General features: G+C 44.6%; 4 protein-coding genes across 4 annotated transcripts; 3 read left to right on the top strand and 1 right to left on the bottom strand.

The window, feature by feature from the left end:
* Window positions 1-1235: 1235 nt before the first annotated feature.
* Window positions 1236-2993, bottom strand: EAH_00047790 (hypothetical protein, conserved; the record flags this gene model as incomplete). The annotated part of the gene is made up of 4 exons (XM_013391439.1): window positions 1236-1574; window positions 1823-1853; window positions 2195-2276; window positions 2906-2993. The coding sequence occupies 4 exons, from the start codon at window positions 2991-2993 to the stop codon at window positions 1236-1238; spliced, it is 540 nt and encodes a 179-aa protein (XP_013246893.1).
* Window positions 2994-4098: 1105 nt separating this feature from the next.
* On the top strand, window positions 4099-5207 carry EAH_00047780 (hypothetical protein, conserved; the record flags this gene model as incomplete). Its single annotated transcript, XM_013391438.1, has 2 exons — window positions 4099-4278; window positions 4908-5207. 2 exons carry the CDS (start codon window positions 4099-4101, stop codon window positions 5205-5207), a joined length of 480 nt encoding a protein of 159 aa, XP_013246892.1.
* Window positions 5208-7671: 2464 nt separating this feature from the next.
* Window positions 7672-12814, top strand: EAH_00047770 (LCCL-related protein CCp5B, related; the record flags this gene model as incomplete). The annotated part of the gene is made up of 9 exons (XM_013391437.1): window positions 7672-7689; window positions 8048-8410; window positions 9459-9586; window positions 9825-10167; window positions 10289-10370; window positions 10749-10888; window positions 12173-12381; window positions 12437-12560; window positions 12614-12814. The coding sequence occupies 9 exons, from the start codon at window positions 7672-7674 to the stop codon at window positions 12812-12814; spliced, it is 1608 nt and encodes a 535-aa protein (XP_013246891.1).
* A 1820-nt stretch (window positions 12815-14634) lies between these two features.
* EAH_00047760 (hypothetical protein, conserved) lies at window positions 14635-16706 on the top strand (the record flags this gene model as incomplete). Its single annotated transcript, XM_013391436.1, has 1 exon — window positions 14635-16706. A coding segment is annotated over one exon (2072 nt), but the record flags the coding sequence as incomplete, so codon positions are not given.

Genomic DNA, 16706 nt, shown 5'->3' with positions numbered 1-16706 from the left:
CTTATCCTTCCCCCCAGCAGCAGCAGCAGCAGCAGCAGCTGCTGCTGCTGCTGCTGCTGCAGCTGTTGCTGCAGTGACCCCCAAAGTCCCCCAAAGGGGCCCCTCTCTTATAAAAGGTCCCCCGGCAATCTTTCGCGGGCCCCCTTATATTGTGGGGGCCCCCCTTATGTTATGGGGGCCCCCCTTATATATATATAGTGGGGGCCCCCACAACCCCCGGGGGGCCCACCTTATACTGTGGGGTCCCCCATAAGGACCCGGGGGCCCCCTAGCAGGGGGCCCCCACAGCCCCCGAGGGGCCCCCCTTATACTGTGGGGGCCCCCACAAGGACCCGGGGGCCCCCTCGTGAATGTTTTGAATGGTTGCTGTCTTCGTCTTTAGTGGGGGCCCCTGTTGATTTAGAGGGGGCCCCCTAATGAGGGGGTAATGAAACCTCTAGAGAGTGTGGGGGCCCCTTTACATTATTATTTTAAATTATTTATGTACAACAATATCAAATTCAAGGTTGTAGATGCCGACGCTTTCATTTGCTGCCTGCGAGGTGTACACAAGCAGCAACAGCAGCAGCAGCATCAGCAGCATCAGCAGCAGCAGGAAGTGCTGCGACTGCATGCATGCGATTCTTTTAAGGGCTTGTTAGGCCTTCTCATGGGGGCGTCTGTGGGTTTGACAAGGGTGAATGATGTAATATTTTTTTCGTGCTGCTGCTACTGCTCTTGCTGCTACTCCTGCTGCTGCTGCCATTACTGCTGCTGTTACTGCTACTGCTGCTGCTACTGCTGCTGGTGCTAGTGCTGTGGCGTTACTGTTTGTGCTGCTGCCGTTGGTGTTGCAGCAGCAGCAGCTGCTGCTATGATTGTTGCAGCAGCAACAGCTGCTACGTGGATATTTCTGAGTATTGTTTGTGCAGATTGGTTGTAAATATATTATTTATATTTAAATTAATTTTACCTCGTCAAAGTCTCTGCCCAATCTTCACAGATATCTACATCTTTAAACATGCTTTTCTTGCTCTTCACTGTACACCCCGCAGTCGGCAGCCATTTGCTTATCTCTAAGCTGCACGTACACCCCAACGCATGCAAGCAAACACCAGAAAGCAAAATAATATAATAAACAGCATCAAGCAATAAACAAAAATATCAATATACATCTATATACAACGCCACAGATACAGAGGGCACCGTTGCTGCTAATGCTGCTGCTGCTCGCGCTGCTGCTGCTGCTGCTGCTGCTAGGAGTTGGGCTGCTGCTGCCTGCTATTGGTCCTGGTGCTGTTTCTGCTACCCTTGTTGCTGCTGTTGCTACTGCTGCTGCTGCTATTGCTGCTGTTTCTATTGCTGTTCCTGCTACTGCTGCTATTGCTGCTGGTGCTGCTATTGCTGCTGATGCTGCTAATGCTGCTCTTGCTATTGCTGGTGCTACACTTGATGCTGCTGCTACTGCTGCTGCTGCTGCTGCTGCTGGTGCTGCTGCTGCTGCATGAAGAAGCACACCCTCTGCATTCGAAGCATACGATGGGGACGAAGTTGCCGCTGTCTGCTGCAGTGTATGGCCTTGTCACGCCTTTAAGCTGCAGCAGAAGCAGCAAAAGAGCAGCAAGAGGCTCCAGCAGCAGCAACAGCCGCAGCAAGCAGCAGCAGCAGCAACAGCAGCGGCTTGCAACACCAGCGACAGGCAGAACCGCGAGCAGCAACAGACTGCGCTAAACCCCAGCAGCAGCAGCAGCAGAAAGGAGCTTCTCACAGCAGCAGCAACAGCAGCAGGAGCAACAGCACCAACAGCAGCAGCAGCAGCAGCAGCAGGCGGCTTGCTGCTTACTTGTTCGACGTTAATTGTTGCAGCTTGTTTGCTGCCATCAAACCGCAGCACTAAATTCGCAGTGCTGCAAACCCACAACAAAAACAAAGAGGGGGCCCCCAACTGAGCCCTCTTCTCTACAGCTATAGGGGCCCCCCTCAACATTCAGGGGGCCCCTTCAAGCAGTTTCACACTCAAGGGTTTAGGATTTAGGGTTTAGGGTTTAGGGTTTTGTAAGGGGTGCAAGAGGAGCTAAAGGGGACCCCTCTATAAAAAGAACTAAGAGGGGCCCCCGCATAGAAATGAATTAGTTGTTGAGGGTTTAGGGTTAAACCTAAAACCCTAAACCCTAAACCCTAAACCCTAAACCCTAGAGTGTAGGGGCCCCCTTACCCTCTGCTGTTGGGTATATCGACTGTCTCTGCTGCAGACAAAGTTATGCCTTTTCTTTCTTCTGTCCCTCCAGCCTGTACTACTGAAAATAAAAACAAAGACAAGCAGTTAAAAGAAAAAATTAAAACAAATATAAATAAATAAAATACTTTTGTTTATTTATACTTCTTTTAACAATAAAAATCAAGAAAAAAGAAAAGAATTAAAAAGAATAAAAATAAAAAAATTAAAAATAAAATCAAACGAAGTAAAAAAGAACAGAGAAGAGGAGTAAAAATGAAAATAAATAAAAGCAGATGGAGAGACAGACAGATATATAGATAGACCTATATATATACATCTATATATAATATATACATATAATATATATAATATATATAATATATAATATATATAATGTATATATATATATATATATAAGGCGATACACAAATATTATTAGGAGGGCGCAGTCATAAACAGCAAATAACAACAAAACAAAGCAAAATAAACAAAAATTACTGATGCTGCTACTACTACTCTTGATGCTGCTACTGCTGCTGCTGCTGCCGTTGCAATTGCTGCTGCTGCCGCTGCGACTGCGACTACGGCTGCTGCTGCTGCTTTCGCTTCTCCTTTTGCTATTCCCTTTGCTGCTGCTGTTTCTGCTGCTGCTGTTGCCGTTATTGCTGCTGCTGCTGCTGCTGCTGCTGCTTATTCACGTGGCCTTACCGTCTACATTCCAGGTGTAATCCTCTGGGAATTCAATCAATTCGACATTTTCAAGCTCCGCTCGCATGCGCAGCAGCAGCCGAACCATTTTGTTTTTAATGAATAAAAAAGAGAAAATAAAAAAGAGATATTATTTAAATTGTTTAAGAGAGAAATAAACAAGTAAAGATACTCTCTGCAGACAGGAGGAGAAATGCAGAAAAGAAGAAAAACAAGAAGTTTACAATAAACGCTCTCAATAGATATGAAAGGCAGAACCAATTCTTATTCCTCTTGCTGCTGCTGTTGCTGCTGCTGCTGCTGCTGCTGTTCTTGTTTCTGCTGCGCTTGTTATTGGTGTGGCTGCTGCTGTTATTGTTGTTGTTTCTGCTATTGTTGGTGCTGTTGTTGTTGCTGCTGCTGGTGTTGCTGTTGGTGTTGCTGCTGTTATTCTTTCTCTTTATATTTGCGTGTGTGAGGCCTTTAGATATAATTCTTTTGTTTAAATTGTAGATAAATAGAAGAGAAAAAAGACAAAGAAAATTTCTCTTGAGCAGCCGGCACCGTTAGAGTCTGTTGTTGTCTGTATGCATGCATGCATGCAAGCGGATGCATTTAGATTGAATAAAAACGAAAGAATAATATTAATAACAATTTAAATTGTTTTTTCTTTTTCTATTTAAAACTCTTTTTGCTTTTTATTCAACTTTTTTCTTCATCTTCTTAGCATATCTGTATCCCGTTGTAGAGGGGCTGGCAGCCGCCGCTGCGTTTTCTCTGCGTACAGCAGAGCGAAGCAGCAGCAAAAAATTCTAAAAACAAATTTAAAATTAAATATTTATTGAGTTTATATTCTTCCTTTTACTTTTCTTCTCTTCTTTCTTCATATTTTGTCGCTCGGGGAGGCGGCAGCAGTCTACCGACGCAGCGAGTTGGGTCTATGCATTCAAGTTCATGTTGAGGGTTTAGGGTTTAGGGTTTAGGGTTTATTGTTATTATATCATCAGCTTCTCTCCATACGAGTCCTAGGCTTTACTTTATAATCTTATTCTTTCTCCCTGCAGCACAACACCCTTCTGCAGCAGCAGCCCTAAGCAAACTTCTTCCTCCTCCTACTGTACTGGCGTTCTATTTGCTGCTGCAGCCGCACTTGCTGCTGCTGTTGCTGCAATTGCTGCCTCCCTTTTTGCTGCTTCTTACTTGCTTGCTCCGCCATGGGTGAAGACGTGGAAGAGAGCTCTTCTCTATCTTCTTCTTTTGAACTTCGCTTCAGAAATTACGTTCCTAAGGACCGCAAACTTCGTCAGTTTTGTTTGCCGAGGCCTTCAATCGATGAACTTGAAAAACAAATTGCATTGGAAGCAGAAAGCGCTGTACAGGCAGCAAAAGATGAAGTGAGAGCAAACACAAACAAAACAAATACAGCCCATCGCTTCCTGCTGATACTGATGCAGCACCAGATGCAGTAACTGCAGCAGATGCATGTGCTGCTGCTGCTGATGCAGCAGCAGCAGAGTGTTGCATCAGCTCAGGCCGCAATAGGGGAACAGCAGCACAAACAGGAGGAGCAGCAACGCTAGGAGCGCTTGCTGCAGTAACAGCAGCAGTAGAAGCAGCACTGGCGGCAGCAAGAGCAGCAGCAGCAGTAGCAGCGCTAACAGCAGTAGCAGTAGTAGTGAAGGCAGCAGCACTCAGTGCAGCAGCGTTGACAGCAGCAGCAATGACGGCAGCAGCAGCAGCAGGGTCTGAAGTAGGAGGTTCATCCGTCTTCTTTTGTTGTGCTGTTCAATTTGCTGTCGTCTTCAGTGGAAATTTTTGCTGGTTTGTTTATTTTTATTTATTTATTTTCTTATTGTTTGCATGCAAAGTCATGTGCCTGTTTACTTTGCACTGTTTTGAGGTTCTCCGCTTTTCTTACATTTCCTTCTCTCATTTCTCGCATTTCTTTTCCCTTCCTTTTCTTTTATAGCTTTTTATTGTTTTAATTCTTTTTTGTTTTCTTCCTCTGGTTTTGATTGTTCAGGATATTCTCTCTCAAGTAGTGCCGCGTCGACCCAACTGGGACCTGAAGAGAGATGTAGAGAGAAAGATAGCTATTTTATCTCGGCGTACCGACAAGGCTATAATCCAATTGATAAGGGAGAAGATAGAGCAGAATAAAAGGACGAAAGAGCTGACGAATGAAGAGCAGAAAGCCGATGAGAATGATGCAGAAGATGAAGTAGAACACCGCTCCAGAGAGCAAGTGGAAATAGGGCAAACAGTGTTGAACGGAATGAATGAATTCGATAAAATTGAAGAAGACGATGATGCTGACTTATAAATTAAATGATATAATCTGTTGTTTCCTCTTTTTTCGCTCTATTCAGAGCCCCAGTGTTCGGGTGTATATGCACCTCCCCCATTCAAATTCAAGAAACCGACTTGGTGTCGGCTCCTTTTTTTTTCTCTAGCAACTCCAAACCATCTTTGTTTTCATCTTTATTTCCTTTTATTTATGTGTATTCATTTCCTCTCCATATATAAAGCCAGAAATGGCATTAAAAAGATTATTCTTTCTTCGTCTGTTTCTGTGGAGCGCACATCTCTTACGTTCAAGTTGGGCACAGGAGGCTGGTTACGACAGGAAAACCCTTAAGGTTTGAGCAGATAGTTTTTGATTTTGTTTTTATTAATTGTATTTATTTCTAAAAATGCTTCAGAGCCTCACAGAATTTCGCCAACTTCACAGGAAAACAGTCGATGGCCGCCTCTGTGCTGCCGCCTTCGTTCAAGATGGGCGAACTTACACTGACTGTACAACTGCGAGAAATCCTGAAGGCCTTACAGGTTTGTAGAAGCTAAACATCAGTATACCTCTAAAACTACGTGAAAATAGATGCATTTGGGGCGTCTCAGTTAGCCATGGGTATGTGTGCGGGTGCGTAGGGTTTAGGATTTAGGGTTTAGGGTTTAGGATAAGAAAATACGTAGAGAAACAATTTAAATGCAAATGATTATTTATAAGGGCTTTGAAACAGGCAGAGAGTGGTGCTACGTAGAAGTTCAGTTGTTAGGAAAAGGAGCGAGAGACTGGGACCACTGCCAAGGTAAATACGAAGTGTATTTGTTTATTTATTTCTTCTTTTTCTTCCTTCAACAGCTGCTAATCTCATTTTAATTTGCTAATGCAACAAACGCTGCAGAAGTCGTCAACTATGAAGCCGTCCGCGTCGCTTTCCGGTAATTGCTGTGTCTATTAAACAAACCAAATAATCAACAGCAAACAAAACAAAAGAAATAAATAAACAAAAGAATGAAATAAATAAAGAACAGCAAACAAAACGAGGAAAATCAATAAGCATCAGCAGACAAAACAGAAGTACATAAACAGAAGACAAAAGAAACGATATAAATAAACAACAGGAAGCAAAACAAAAAATAAATAAACAACAACCAACAACACACAGGATATCAATAAACAGAAACAAAAAGAAACAGCAGCAAAGAAAGCAAAAGAAGTAAACAAACAAAAGTAGAACAAAAGTAATGCATAAACAACAACAACAGCCACAACAGAAAAAAGAAGAAAAAAGCATAAACAACAGCAAAAGAAATAAACAAACAACAGCGTGAATAGAAAAAAGGCAACAGAAATAAAAACAAAAACAAAAGTAAACAGCACAAATATAATTCTTTTTTCTTTTTCAGAGATATCGCGAGGAAACGAATTGCAGAAATGCAGCAAAGGGCCGCCTTCTTTCAAGCCCAAGACCAGTACGCAAAACAAATAAATAAACAAATAAATAAATAAATAAATAAATAAATAAATAAATAAGGAAATGAATGAGTGATTGAATGAACAAAATACATAAATAATTAAGTCGTGAAGTAAAGGACTAAACAAACAGGAAACAATAAATAAGTAAAGACAAGATAAAATAAGTAAACAATTAAATTTTGATTTTTATTAGTTAATGCAAATAAATGCAGACGTCTGCTCTTCATGCTGCAGAAGTACCAACAAGTGCGTCGCTCATCACAGAAGGATTTCATATTTCTTCATTATTCTCTTTCTTCTTTTTTATTCTTCTTTTTCTCTTTCTTTTTCTCTTGCTTTTTCTTTTTCTTTTTCGTCTTCTTCTTCTTCGCCTTCTTGTTTTTTTCCTTTTTTTCTTTCTTTTTTTCCTTTTTCTTCTTCCTTTTCTTTTTCTTTTTCTCTTTTTTTCTTCCTCTTCTGCCTCTTCTGCCTCTTCAGTACATTATAATTACCCCTATTATTATTCCAACTATTATTATTATTATTATTATTATTATTATTATTATTATTATAATTCTTTTTCTTTGGCTTCAGCTCTGTGTTGCTTCTACATCAGCAGCGGAGAGGCAGCAGGAAGTGGAGAAAATTATTTCGGGTTCTTCGCGCGCTTTGCAGGAATTGCGAGCAAATTTTTCGCGTCTGAACGCACTTCACGCAGTAGCAGCGCATGCAAAGAACGAAGTAGAAAGAGATCAAGAAGCAGCAAAACACAATATCTTCAGCTGTAGTGGTAAGTTTAAACACAACAAAAACGGGAAGGGATGTGTTGCTGTGCGTGAAGCAGCAGCAGCAGCAGCAGCAGCAGCAGCAGTAAATATAGACTGCATCTGTTGTTATCTCTTTTTCTTTTCTTTGTTTTGTTCCCTTGGGCTTCATTTGCGTTGCTGTATATCTGTTTTTTATCTCTTGTTTTATTTCTGCTCTATATCTCTTTATTTTTTCTTTTATTTCATTTGTTTTATTTTTACTCTTTCAGCTGTTCGAGGTTATGAAGACGAGGTGCGTGGTGAATAAGAAGAAATAAATATTGCATGCAGACTCATGCATATTTAAACAAAAAAGGTTTTCTTCTTTCTTTCTTCTGCTTCTTCTCTGTCTTTGTCTTATGCTTCATATTCTTTTATTTTCTTCTTCTTTTCTCCCTTTCCTTTGAATGTCTCCTACTCTTCTTCTGCAGCCTTTTGCTCTTTTTCTTTTCATTAAAAAAACTTTTATTTTCTTTTTTTTTCTTCTTTTTCTTCTGGCGCTTCTTCTTTTCTTTTTCTTGTTTTCGTCATTTTATTATATCATCTTCTATATTTCTTCCTTGACATTTTATTTTCTTTATCCTTTTTGTTTGTTTATTTCTTTATTTTTTATCTCAGCCTTCTGCTGACGGCCTACGCGCTACATATTACAGCAACCCTTACTTTGAGGAGCCTGCAGCAGCATACAGCGATATATCTTCTGTTGATCTTCGGGTGGCTAGTCTTTCTCCTCATGCCGATGTTCCTGTGGAGTCTTTCTCAATTCGCTTTGAAGGGTATTTAACCCCTCCTACCACCGATCGCTATCGTCTGTACACCCGAGCAGACTGCGGAGTGCGCGTCTTCATCGATAACTCATCAGTTATTGTAGACCGCATGCAAACACCAGAAGAAGGAGATTCATTCAAAGAAAATCAAACCATACAAACAATACAACCCACGGGCTTCACAGGAGAAGCCAAGATTTACTCCAACACACTAGTGAGACAAAACAGGCATTAAGTTTATATATATATATATATGTATATATATGCGTATATATATATATATATATATATATGAATGTATGCATGTATTGGGTTCAGTAGGTCAATAATAGGTATAAGGTGTTATATAGATTAACCACCTCAGTAGTAGATAAACAAATAAACAAATAAACAAATAAACAAATAAATAAGCAGATAAATATAATATGTCTGCATGCAGGACCTAAAGGCGGGCCATCGTCATCGACTTCGCGTTGAATATTTTCATCTCGCTTCGCACAAATTCAAAGAGCCGACTTCTGTAAGTTTATATTTTTATTTATTTGTATTTCTTTCTTTGCTGCTGGGGAGAGGGACAACAGCTGTTTTATCTCCTTGAATAATAATGCTTTCCTTCTTCTGTAGCTGCTTAATACTTGTGTTTATTTTCATGCATTTTATTTATTTATTTGTATTTGGTATTTTCAATTCTTTTATATTTATTATTTATTGTTTGTTATTTATTATTTATTATTTATTATTTGTTATTTATTACTTATTATTTATTATTTATTGTTTATTATTTGTTATTTATTATTTATTATTTATTATTTGTTATTTATTATTTATTATTTGTTATTTATTATTTGTTATTTGTTATATATTATTTATTATTTTGTTCATTTCTTCATATTTTTTACCTGTCTATCGATGTATTTTTTCACAATTTTTTTATGTGTGTTTGCACGTTCGTTCATATATTGGTTAATAACGTAATTAATTTAATCGGTTATTTAGTTTATTTATTTATTTATTTATAGCCTTTACGCATTAAGTAATGCTGCCTTGATTTATACCTCTGTTGCTCTTGTCTCTGTCCTGCATTCGTGTGTTTGACTTATCTCTGGTAATCTCTTCTTACTTATTTACATATACATTGAAAGATTAGTTAATGAATTGGTTTATTAATTAATTGATGAATGTACTAATTAAACAATTAATTAATACCCCTATTTAATTTATTTATTTACTACTTTATTCTTCTTTCTTTTTTCTTCTTCTAGGGCCGCGTCGTCTTGGGTTGGACGTCCTCCACACTGCCGGAGCAGACGATCCCGCCTCCCTTTTTCTTTCAAAGCAATTCACCGCCTCTCCTCAAAATTGCAGGGCTTCCTGGGGCCTCCTATGACTTGTAAGCGCTGCATGCATGCATGCATGCATGCATGTTTACATTCATGCGTGCACTTATGCTTGCATGCGGCGTTGCATGTATGCAGTGTTGCATGCATGCAGTGATGGTTGCATGCAGTGATGGTTGCATGCAGTGATGGTTGCATGCAGTGATGCATGCATCTGGCGATGTATGCACGGGGTGATATTTGCATGCATGCATGAGGAAGCGGTTAATGGATGTCTGTTTTTGTGTACAGGACTTCGCTAGAGGAGGGAGACCTCGCCTTCATCGACTCTACTCAGCACTTCCTCGCTGATATTCCTGCTTACTACAGGGGACTCAGCCTGCTTCGAACTCATAGGGCCCCCTCCCCGCAGAGTGCAGAAGCAGCAACAACTGCAGCAGCAGCAGCAGCTGCTGCTGCTGCAGGTGCAGCAACCACTGTCCAGTTCGAGGTGTCTGCTGACTGCGTAGTGTTTGTTGCAATTCCTAGGGAAACAAAAAAGACTCCTGCGGCCTCTCACCACCTTGGATATCAGCCCTTAGTATTTGCTTCTATAGACAACACCATCAGCGTATACACCGCAGCTTCCCGCGACGTAAGCAGCACCCAACACCATGAGGTGTACAGACAGCTCGTTGTCTCTCCCACTCACACAGGGTTTATTTTCTTTCTTTTCCTCTTCTCTCTGCTGCATGCACCTCCTTCTTTTCATTCAGGCGAAAGCTACTCAACAAGATCACTACGCCTTATTCGCAGCGAGGGCCCTCCCTGGAATGGTAGCCATCGACGTCCCCCCTGGTAAGCAGCAGCAGCAGCAGCAACAACTACAGCAGCAACAGCAGCAGCAACTGCAGCAGCAGCAATAGAAGCAGCAGTAGTAGTAGTAGCATCATTCGCAGGAGTTTAAATGCGTTGAATTATGTTTTGTTTTGTTTAGGGATATCATTTTTTATTTTCTTTGAACCTGTGAGGGTCTCTGCACATTCATGCGAAGGAAATGCGGAGGCGGTGTCTCTGCCGCGTTCAGCCGCTTATAGCGGCTGTTCTCAGTCTTCTGCTGCTTCTCGTGAGTCTCTTCTACCCTCACATCCGCTCAAACCCAACTTAATAGATGCTATATTACACGCATGCATGCATGCATGCATGCATGCGTGCATGCGATATTTGCTGCTGCAGCACAACGAGACTGCAGCGCGGGGCTTTCGGGTTTGAATAAAGATTTGCCCTTCGCCTCCTGGGAAACTGCAGCAGGGCGATGCGCCAACGAATTGATCGCCGTCTCTTTTAAGGTACCGGTGGAGATTCAGGAAGTGCAGGTAAGGCCTCCTCTCAAACCCTAAACCCTAAACCCTAAACCCTAAACCCTAAGTCTTAAACCCTTCTCGTTGCAGTTCAAGACCCTCGATGACCCCGCCACTTGGCCCACGGAAATTGCTGTGGAGTTTCCAGGTTCGTCTGCTCTACAGCAGCCTTTGCATGCATGCATTCACACCCCACACTTCTTTGCATGCAATCATGCATGCAATTTTGCATAAATCTTTGCATGCATATTTGCATACATCTCTCTGCGCGCAATGATGCATGCATGCATGCTTGCATCATTGCATGCATCTTTACATGTATATTTGCATGCATATTTGAATGCATCATTGCATGCATGTATACTTGCATGCATACATCTATGCATGCATGTTTATTTGAATATGTACTCCCCTCAGGCAGCCAAGAGGTGTATAAATTCGCCGTTCGTGAGGGCGACCACACATATCAATTTCCTGCAAAGGTGGTGCGGGGAGCGCGTCTTCGTATTTTAGGTTTGTGTTTATTTGTTTATTTGTTTGGGGCTGAAGCAAGAAAGAAATATATTAATTAATGCTTATTGCTGCTGCGGTGTACAGCCACAAGGTCAATAGACACCGCTAAAGGCACAGGAGGCTCCGTCGCCTTTATCGGAGTCCCTTGCATGCAAGTAAGAGCAGAAAAAAAGAAGAAAAACAAAGAAAAACAAACAAAGACAAAGACGAAAAAGAAGCAATAAACAATAACAAAACAAACATAAACACAAGCCAACGGCTACCACACTTGTTTATTTATTTGTTATTATCATTATTACTATGCTTTTATTTCTTTCTTTTTTACTGCAGACAAAAGAAAAAGAACAGAAAGAAGACAAAACAGACAACTTAGGAATTATATTTGGAGAGAGATCATCAGGGTTTATCCCTGCGGGTTTTAAACAAGGTAAGAAAAAAAACTTAATTTTATTTTTTATTTGTTTTGTCTTTTCTTCTTCTTGTGTTTGCATGCACATAAGCTAGAGTTTTTATTATATGTTTGTTTTTCGTCTGCTTGCATGCATCTAAGCTAGACATCGCCTTGAAGTTTTTTTTTGTTTATTTTTTCCCTCCATTCTCTGTTTCTGCTGCTGCGTCTGCTGCATGCTTTGTTGTTTTCTTGTTTGCTCTTTCTTCATTAGTTGAGGGTTTTGTGTCTTTGTCTGATTTTATTATTTTTCTTTTTTTATTAAAATACTCCTCGCTGCAGACGACGGCTCGCCTAAAGCACAACGAGGGGCCTTCGTCTTTGGGTGGGAACACCAGGCGCCCCTTGTTCACCCTGAAGATTGCAAAGAAAAACCAGCAGCAGCAGCAGCAGCAGGAACAGCAGCAGGAGCAGCAGCAGCAGCAGCAGCTGCAGCAGCAACTCGGGGGGGAGTTTCGTTTCCTCAGCCAAACTGCACAGAGGCTGATCGATGTTCTCCGCTGGTTGATTGCAACTTTCCCAACTCCTGGTCTATTGATATGCCGTCGTACGCAATCTAAACCCTAAACCCTAAACCCTAAACCCTAAACCCTAATATGCAGGCTGGGGAGGTATTTTGTTACTGTGGAGGTGGGCTCGCCCTGCGGTGGAGTTGTAGCGAGCTTAAAAGTAAACGAAGTGCCGTTCCTCGTCAAGGAGCTGCTGCATGCAGGGCAATACAGCAAAGTACGCTCTAAACCCTAAACCCTAAACCCTAAACCCTAAACCCTAATCTGCAGGTTATGGGGCAAATCACGCTGAGTCAAACCCCCACCATTCGATTGACGGCCGACGCCCCCGTCGCTCTTCAGGCAGTGCTAATTCAAAAAATTATAAAGCAGACCCCGCACACAGACCAGCAGCAGCAACAGCAACAGCAGCAACAGCAGCAAGAACAGCAGCAACAGCAGCAACTTCTCCCCCGTGCGTTCGAGATGTGATCTGGCGGGCCTCTCCGCCTTCGCCTGGAGGCGAAGAGACGGCCTGAGGAGTTGCTGCAGCCTTTGTCCGTAGCTGAACCAGCAGCAGCAGCAACAGCAGCAGCAGCAGCAGCAACTTCTGCTCCGCTTTAGGCGTGCTTACTGTGCGCAACGCGAAGAGACAGCGAACATAACAGAACAAAGACAGACATTTTGCTTCGTTTGTATCGAATTGACGCAGTGGAGGAAGTATATGGAAGGGGGGTTGTTGCTGCTACTGTCTGCTACTTCGCTACTTATGTAGCCTTGCTGCTGCTGCTGCTGCTGCTACTGCTGCTGCTGCTGCTACTGCTGCAGTTTTCGTGAATGTTGATGCTGCTGCAACGCACGGCGCCGGCCAACGCATCGGAGCAGGTAGATGGAGGCCTTACAGGGTCTGTCTAAAGGTATTTTATTTGTATTTTCTGTTGTGATGTGTCTGCACACTTCTGAGCTGTCTGTACACCTGCGAGAGATGCTTCGATGCTTGGGCGAGGGCCCTGCTGCTGCTGATGCTGCTGCTGCAGTCGGCAGCTGGGTATTCAATCGGCAGCAGTGTGCATTTGTGGGTAAAAAATGCAATTTATGAATTATTTTAATTTTATATTTAAATCAACAGAAAATAAAACTAAAAAATATAAATATATTTCAGTGCTGACGACAGACAGCCAATGGTCCTACCACTCGGCCAAGGGCGGGTCGGCGGAGGTTTACAGATTTGTTTGTTGCTGCATTTTTGTCGAGAAAAAGGCTTTAAAAAGGTAATTAAATGCATTTTACACAAACAAAATGAAATAATATAATTTATTTCCTTCATAGCAGTGAAAAACTGTGAACAGCTACGGCCTGACCGCTCGCTGGTGCAGGCGCCGACCGGCGCTCGCTGTACACCCCAAGGGCGGCTGTGAAGGTGGGGGGAAGAAAAGATTAAAAAGGAGATAAAATTAGAACTTTTTAAGAACAATAAATGCATAATTCAAGAATTTTAAAAGAAGACAATCAAAATATACACCCATAACACCTCCTGCCCCATACAAAACCCAGATCGGCGCCGACAAACCGAAGCGTACCTGCTGCTGCTGCTGCTGCTGCAAGAGCTTCAGCAGCAGCAGCACCAGCAGCAGCAGCAGCAGCTTGGCCTCAGCCTGTTCAAGCCATTGTTTGCGTCACCTCTGCTTTTTCTCTGCCCCTCAATTGACGACCGCTGCAATCGCCTACAACCATCCCCTCCTTGCAGGGTTTAGGGTTTAGGGTTTAGGGTTTAGGGTTTAGGGTTGCTATTCCCTCGAGGCCCCAGTGACTCTGCAGGGCCCAGCCCTTCATCGACTTCTTCTCCATCTTCCTTTGCTGCTGTTCATTCGCCTCCCTTTGGCTTCTGACAGCAACCCTAGGGTTTAGGGTTTAGGGTTTAGGGTTTGCGAGGGTTTGGGGTTCGTCCGCCCCATCCCGCTGCTCCTTGGAATGTAGCAGCAGCAGCACCTGATGGTATCGCTGCAGTTTGCTGCTGCTGCTGCGTGTTAGGGTTTAAGGTTTAGTGGAGAAGCTGTTGCGGTGTATGTACACCTCATAGAAGGGAGGTTCTCTTTGCTGCAGCCGCTAGCTGCTGCTGCTGCTGCTTCTTCTGCTGCTGCTGCTCCTTCCCAGCCCTCACTCCTGCAGCAGTCTTCCCTCCCTTCCTATGGGGCCCGCCAGCGAGCCGACGACTTGCAGCAGCACCTCAGCAACAGCAGGCCCTTAGTGCCAGCAGCAACAGCAGCTGCAGCAGCAGCAGCAGCAGCAGCACCAGACATTTTGCTGTCATAATGGAACGGCTGCAGGTCGTAGACCCTGAGGGTCTCCTTTCTTCTTCTCTGTCTCTGGGCCCCCTTCGTTCTGGAGGCAGCAACGGGCATTCAGCAGCAGCAGCAGCAGCAGCAGCAGCAGCTGCTGCTGCTGCTGCTGGCAGTGGTGGTGTGGGGCCCCTCGCTGTGCAGCAAAAACCTTTGGGGGCCCCCGCTTGCTTTGTGCTGCCAGAGGGCTGGGGGTGTTTTAGGGCTCCGCTGTCTCGGCGTGTAAACAGCAACAAAGAGACTCCTGACAAGCTGCAGCAGCAGCAGCAGCAACGACGGCAGCAGCAGCAGCATGCACAGATGCAGCGGCTGCAGCAGCAATTCGCTCTGCTAGTAACAAAGAAAACGAAAGGGGCCCTTCAGGGGAGGCAGCAGCAAATTGCGTCTCAGCCTAAGCTGCAGGAGAGGCAGCTGCAGCAGCAGATGCTGCTGCAGCAGCAGCTCCGAATGCAACAGCACATGCAGCAGCAGCACATGCAGCAACAGCACATGCAGCAGCAGCAGCAGCAGATTCAGCTGCAGGCAGCAAAAGCTAAACAGCTAAAGGAGCAGTTCCTTCATCAGCAGCAGCACTTGCTTCGGAGACAGCAGCAGCAACAGCAGCAACAACAACAACGGATATTGCAGAGGCTGCAGCAGCAGCAGCCGCTGCCCCTGCAACCGCAGCGACAGCAGCAGCAGCAGCAGCAGCAGCCCCAGCACTACGCCCACTTGCATGCGATTCGCATGCAGCAAGCCCCCCAGCGACAGCCAGTGCAGCTACAGCAGCAGCAACAACAACAACAGAAGCCGCTGCTGCAGCAGCAGCAACAGCTGCAGCAGCAACAACAGCTGCAGCAGCAACCACTGCCCCTGCGGCGGAGCCCGCTGCAACCTGCTCTCTATCAGAGCAGCCTGACTTCTGCTGCAGCAGCAGCTGCTGCTGTTGCTGCAGCAGCAGCAAAGGAAGGGACAGGAAGCCAGTGCAACCCCCACATAAACAAAGCCGAGGAAGGAGAGCAGCAGCATCAGCAGCAGCAGCAACAACAGCAGCGGCAGCAGCAGCGGCAGCAGCAGGAGATAGCCGCCGAAATGAAGACTTCAGTGGCAGTCAAGCTGGAGGACTGGCAGCAGCAGCAGCAGCAGCAGCAGCAGCAGCAGCAGGCGGGAGCTGCAAAGCAACTCTCCCCGTCTCCAAGCAGCCGCATTCGCGCCAAAAGCAACAGCAGCAACAGCAGCAGCAACAGCAGCAACAGCAGCAACAGCAGCAGCAACAGCAGGAGCAACAGCTGCAGGGGCGGAGCAATTTGCTGCGGGAGCAGCACTCTCCCTAGCAGCAAGACTCCGCAGCCTTCTGAGAGCAGCAGCAGCACGAGCAGCAGCTGTAGCAGCAGCAGCACGAGCAGCAGCAGCATAGTGGAAGGCCTGACCAGCAGCAGCAGCAGCAGCATAATGGAAAGCCTGACTAGCAGCAGCAGCATCAGCAGCAGCAGCAGCATCATGAAGAGCAGCAGCAGCACGAGCAGCAGCAGCAGCATCAGCCCGATTAGCAGCCCGATAAGCAGCCCGATAAGCAGCCCGTTCAGCAGCAGCAGCAGCAGCAGCAGCAGCAGCAGCAGGAGCGCATCTACTCGTGAAAGGACTTTGATAATAATAGATTATGATGATACGCTGCTGCCAACGAACTGGGTTGCTGTGCAGCACAAGATTTCTTTGAAGGACAGCATCCCGCTGTGGATGCAGCAGCAGCTGCAGCAGCTAGGAGAGCAAATAGCTGCAACTCTAGCTCTATGTGCAGCAGCAGGAAGGGTTTGTTTAATAACAAATGCGAGCAAAGAATGGGTTCTAAGATCAGCAGCAAAGTATATGCCGCTGCTGCAGCAACACCTGCAGCAGCACCACATTACACTCGTATCTGCTAGAGACAAACTGCAGCAGCAAGGGCTGCCTCAACGCCTCTGGAAGCATTATATCTTTGCCGAGGTTGTGCAGCAGATGCTAGACCCTCTCAAGCTGCAGCACAGAGATGAAGATGCAGGGGGGCCCCCAGTAGGGGGGGCCCCCAA

The sequence above is a fragment of the Eimeria acervulina genome, genomic scaffold (genome assembly GCF_000499425.1).
Source record: "Eimeria acervulina Houghton genomic scaffold, Eah_scaff737, whole genome shotgun sequence".
Lineage (NCBI taxonomy): Eukaryota > Apicomplexa > Conoidasida > Eucoccidiorida > Eimeriidae > Eimeria > Eimeria acervulina.
Note: the sequence above shows the minus strand (reverse complement) of the source record. Positions and strands in the feature narration are given on the sequence as shown.